We start from the raw sequence: 5,000 nt of genomic DNA on the forward strand, positions 1-5,000 counted from the left end.
CCCAGCAGGTGAGCGTTACATGCCAAAAACATACATGCCCAAAACCCCCTGCAGGTGAGCGTTACATGCCCAAAACATACATGCCCAAAACCCCCAGCAGGTGAGCGTTACATGCCCAAAACATACATGCCCAAAACCCCCAGCAGGTGAGCGTTACATGCCCAAAACATACATGCCCAAAACCCCCAGCAGGTGAGCGATACATGCCCAAAACATACATGCCCAAAACCCTCTGCAGGTGAGCGTTACATGCCCAAAACATACATGCCCAAAACCCTCTGCAGGTGAGCGATACATGCCCAAAACATACATGCCCAAAACCCCCAGCAGGTGAGCGATACATGCCCAAAACATACATGCCCAAAACCCCCAGCAGGTGAGCGATACATGCCCAAAACCCCCAGCAGGTGAGCGATACATGCCCAAAACCCCCAGCAGGTGAGCGATACATGCCCAAAACATACATGCCCAAAACCCCCAGCAGGTGAGCGATACATGCCCAAAACATACATGCCCAAAAACCCCAGCAGGTGAGCGATACATGCCCAAAACATACATGCCCAAAACCCCCAGCAGGTGAGCGATACATGCCCAAAACATACATGCCCAAAACCCCCAGCAGGTGAGCGTTACATGCCAAAAACATACATGCCCAAAACCCCCTGCAGGTGAGCGTTACATGCCCAAAACATACATGCCCAAAACCCCCAGCAGGTGAGCGTTACATGCCCAAAACATACATGCCCAAAACCCCCAGCAGGTGAGCGTTACATGCCCAAAACATACATGCCCAAAACCCCCTGCAGGTGAGCGATACATGCCCAAAACATACATGCCCAAAACATACATGCCCAAAACATACATGCCCAAAACACATGATATATAGATAGATAGATAAATAGATAGATACTTTATTGATCCCAATCACCGTGCTCCTGAAAGGCCTTACAGTAGGCCTATATACGATTTATAAGATTAAAGTCCTGAGCTTCATAATACACGAACGGAATAAGAAAATAAGAAAAAAAAACACAAGATAGAATAAATTAAGGGATTTTAGGGCTTATAATGATCCACTCCGTCACAGACATTAATCATATTATTTTACAGACATGTGGAAACCATTGTTGTGTCGCGTCAAGGTCATTTTTAATACGTGGGCAGGATGTAGGAAAATAAGATAAGATAATAATAAATAATATTTAAAACGTGTTTTGACTGAGGCTGCAGACGGGACAGTGTTTTCTGTCGGACAGACGTGTTTAATATCACTGAAATAGACAAAAACACACTTCTGTCTCTCTTAACCGGTAACATCACATGTTTTGAGGAAAGATAGAGAGTGTGTGTTTGGGAGACATTTCTGACGGGCAGTACGAAATAGTTTTCTGTTCTCCCAAATATGTACAATTATCTTAAGCTTTGCTCTTTAAATGTCAACCAACTTTCATAGATAACCATTAAAGCATCGTATAAATCCTGACCGCTGGAGGAGATCTTATTGTTGTTAAACACACAAAAAAATAAGCTCGTTAATGAACAAAGTACATCCAATCCAATCCAACTTTATTTATACAGCACATTTAAAAACACCAAAGTGCTGTACATCAATACATTTAGACAACTGATAGGACAACAAAACAAATGTAAAAACACGAGACAATAAAACCATACTTATAGCCACAGACTGAAAAACTCTCATACACAATGTCAAATCATTTAAAAACACAACAAAATAGAAAACCCCAATTAAAAAAACATAATATATTCTTTCAGAGCTTTTGCGGGGCCACATAAAATGAAGCCGAGGGCCGCATTTGAGCCCCCGGGCCTTGAGTTTGACATCCCTGCCTTACACCATGGAAGCAGGTTCAATCGAGTTAGAATTCTGAATTGAACTAACAAGAAAAGTGAATCTCTCCGAGACATCACTCAGCTGGTCAAACACTGACGTAACAAAGGTTTTCGGGGAAAGAAACCAGACTAAAGGTCAGGGTATGAAGCACTGAGAGAACGTCAGTGAAGAGGCATTTGTCATTTCATTGTGTTTTATATATCACGACAAAGGTCTGAGTAACACATGGCGTCTGTTCTCCCCTCTGTCTGCAGCATGTACTGCAAAGCCTGCGATGGTCTGTGTGATAAAGTGTGTGAGGAGAAGGTCATCGACTCCATGGACGCTGCTCAGTCTCTGAAGGGATGCACCGTCATCCAGGGGAACCTGCACATCAACATCAGGAGGGGCCGTGAGTCACACACACACACACACACACACACACACACACACACACACACACACACACACTACTTAAAAACAGTTACAGAGGTTTGATGGTTACATATGGTTGAACCACTAAAGATGTAGTTAAAGCAGAGGGTGTAATCAATATATCAGTGTGTAATAACATTTGTGTGTGTGTGTGTGTGTGTGTGTGTGTGTAGACAACATTGTGGCGGAGCTGGAGAGTTTCACCGGGTTGATCCAGAGGGTGACGGGGAACGTGAGGATCAGACACTCACACACTCTGACATCACTGGCATTCCTGCGCAGCCTGAAACACATCGAGGGGAGAGAGCTGCTGGACGAGTGAGCACACACACACACACACACACACACACACACACACAACATCGCTGTTGGCGCCGTGCTGGATGGCTGCCTCCCCTGCTACTTTCTTGTTTATTTCTATTCTTTGAATTTTTATTGTACAATGCCATGTCTTTTTTACCATCTTATCTTATACACACACACACACTCACTCACTCACTCACTCACTCACTCACTCACACACTCTCTCTCTCTCTCTCTCTCTCTCTCTCTCACACACTCACACACTCACACACTCACACACTCACACACTCATACACTCATACACTCATACACTCACACACACACACACTCTCTCTCACACACACACACTCACTCACTCACTCACTCACTCACTCACTCACTCACTCACTCACTCACTCACTCACTCACTCACACACTCTCTCTCTCTCTCTCTCTCTCTCTCTCTCTCACACACTCACACACTCACACACTCATACACTCATACACTCACACACACACACACTCTCTCTCACACACTCATACACTCACACACTCATACACTCACACACACGAAGAAGTAAAGGAACAGTTTGGGGGTTTATAATAATCCCTTTTAATGTCATAACACATAAATCTTATGAGGGTGTGTTTTACAGACGAGTATAAATGGTTGTGTCTCGTCAAGGTCATTATTAAAATATTGGCAGGATGAGGAGAAAAACAAAGATAAAATAATAATAAAACATGTTTTGACTGAGTCTGCAGACTGTGGGAAAGACTCACTGAAATAAACAAAACACACTTCCTTCTCTCTATTTATAGTCTGTTAATAGTCACTGTTGTGAACCCAGAAATGTTGAGTACTCTAAAGTTGTATGTTGAAATGTATAGTACGGGTCAAACTGCCGGATGCTAACCTGCATATGTTGGGCAATTTAGCACAAGTTGCATTAATTAGCATTCATTACCATATGCAGGCAATAGTAGAAACAATGGCTTGGCTGATTTGGAAAATATAGGAGTGGTTTTTGGGGTTAATGCAGATGTTGACATTTCTGACATTTTCAGGATCATAAATGGCAGTTTTAACCAGAAAGAGGCCATAGATGTACTCTCTGTGGACTCATTTTGACGACATTTGGGTCGATTTTAAAGTTTAGGGGACTCAAACTGCCATTTGTTATCCTAAACATACCAGAAATGTATTCAACATCCTCAACAACCACATCAAAATTGTCTAAATCGCTCAAGCCATTATTCAGATATTGTCTGCATATGCTAATTCATGCTAATTGCCCAACATATGCAGGTTAGCATCCGGCAGTTTCTATGTCCTGGGGACCCGTACTTAGCATTTCTAAGATGAAACTTTGAGAACATTTCTGGGTTCACACTGCGGGCAACTAGACTACTAACTGCTAAAGTAAACGTGTTTTCTTTATTAGACCTTGAACGCAGCGTAGTCCTTTTTCTCAGGGTCGTAACGAGGCCTCTTTCGTCCTTGATTCTCAGGAATGTCTCCGTCCCATGGCTCACATTTCTGTCATTCCTGCATGTCTGGGTGTTTCCCTCTGACTCATGAAACCTGCAGCTCCTCCAACATTAAACAGCATCCCAGTTTAATCCCAGTTCACACAATGTTTCTATCCCGCGGTGTGAAAACCACTTATGTGGAGATCTATGGAGCAAACATTGAAGACAAATGGCTAAGAAGCTTATAGAAACCACCAGCAGGTCTTTAGAGTAAAGCTGTACAGATTACACCACTTATTGATCGGTTGATTATCCGAAAAAGGCGGCAACTACTTTATAGTCTGGTATATAAAAAATCTTCATGCTAAAAATGTCATAAAAAGCTGTTTTTAGTCTCTCAAATAAGGAGGTTTCATATCATATTAAAGCTCATATCGTCAGGGCTTACAAATCAAGATATTTAACGATATTAACTTGGATTTTTAAATGTAAACGCCATTTAAATAAACAGTCTATCTAATGTTATTAAAATAATAACATTTATTATAACTGCGGTTGGAAAGTAGCTCAAAGCTAAATCCGGCATATTTACGCTTGGCACATTTCATGTTTTAAGTGTTCATTGATGTGCAATGTCCCTGCCAAATAAACGATTAAAATAAATTAAAATAATTTAAAATATATATATTATATGCTATAATAATATAATACAAATATATTTTGTATAATAAAAATAAACTTGATTTATGTAGCACATTTTCAAACTCAAATTTAACGAAGGAAAATTCAACTTTTTTATTTTTATAAGAATTCTTTTTTACTGGTAGTATTATAATTTATAATAACTATTATGTTTATTTATTTTAATTAACTGTATTCGCTTTAACTTGAGTGGGGTCAGCATTGAACAGCGAGGAAAATAAAACTATTTTTATGTTTTATTGCTGGTATTATTGTAACTTTTTATGTGTATGTA

General features: G+C 40.6%; 1 protein-coding gene across 2 annotated transcripts in view; it reads left to right on the forward strand.

The window, feature by feature from the left end:
• Positions 1 to 5,000, forward strand: part of LOC117497008 (insulin-like growth factor 1 receptor) — an 87,298-nt gene that overhangs the window by 55,853 nt on the left and 26,445 nt on the right. For both annotated transcript variants that reach the window (XM_034148893.1, XM_034148894.1), the window contains exons 4-5: positions 2,110 to 2,246; positions 2,443 to 2,587. In XM_034148893.1, coding sequence (XP_034004784.1) covers positions 2,110 to 2,246; positions 2,443 to 2,587 — 282 coding nt within the window. The remainder of the gene's footprint in view (positions 1 to 2,109; positions 2,247 to 2,442; positions 2,588 to 5,000) is intronic.

The sequence above is a fragment of the Trematomus bernacchii genome, unplaced genomic scaffold (assembly GCF_902827165.1).
Source record: "Trematomus bernacchii unplaced genomic scaffold, fTreBer1.1, whole genome shotgun sequence".
Lineage (NCBI taxonomy): Eukaryota > Metazoa > Chordata > Actinopteri > Perciformes > Nototheniidae > Trematomus > Trematomus bernacchii.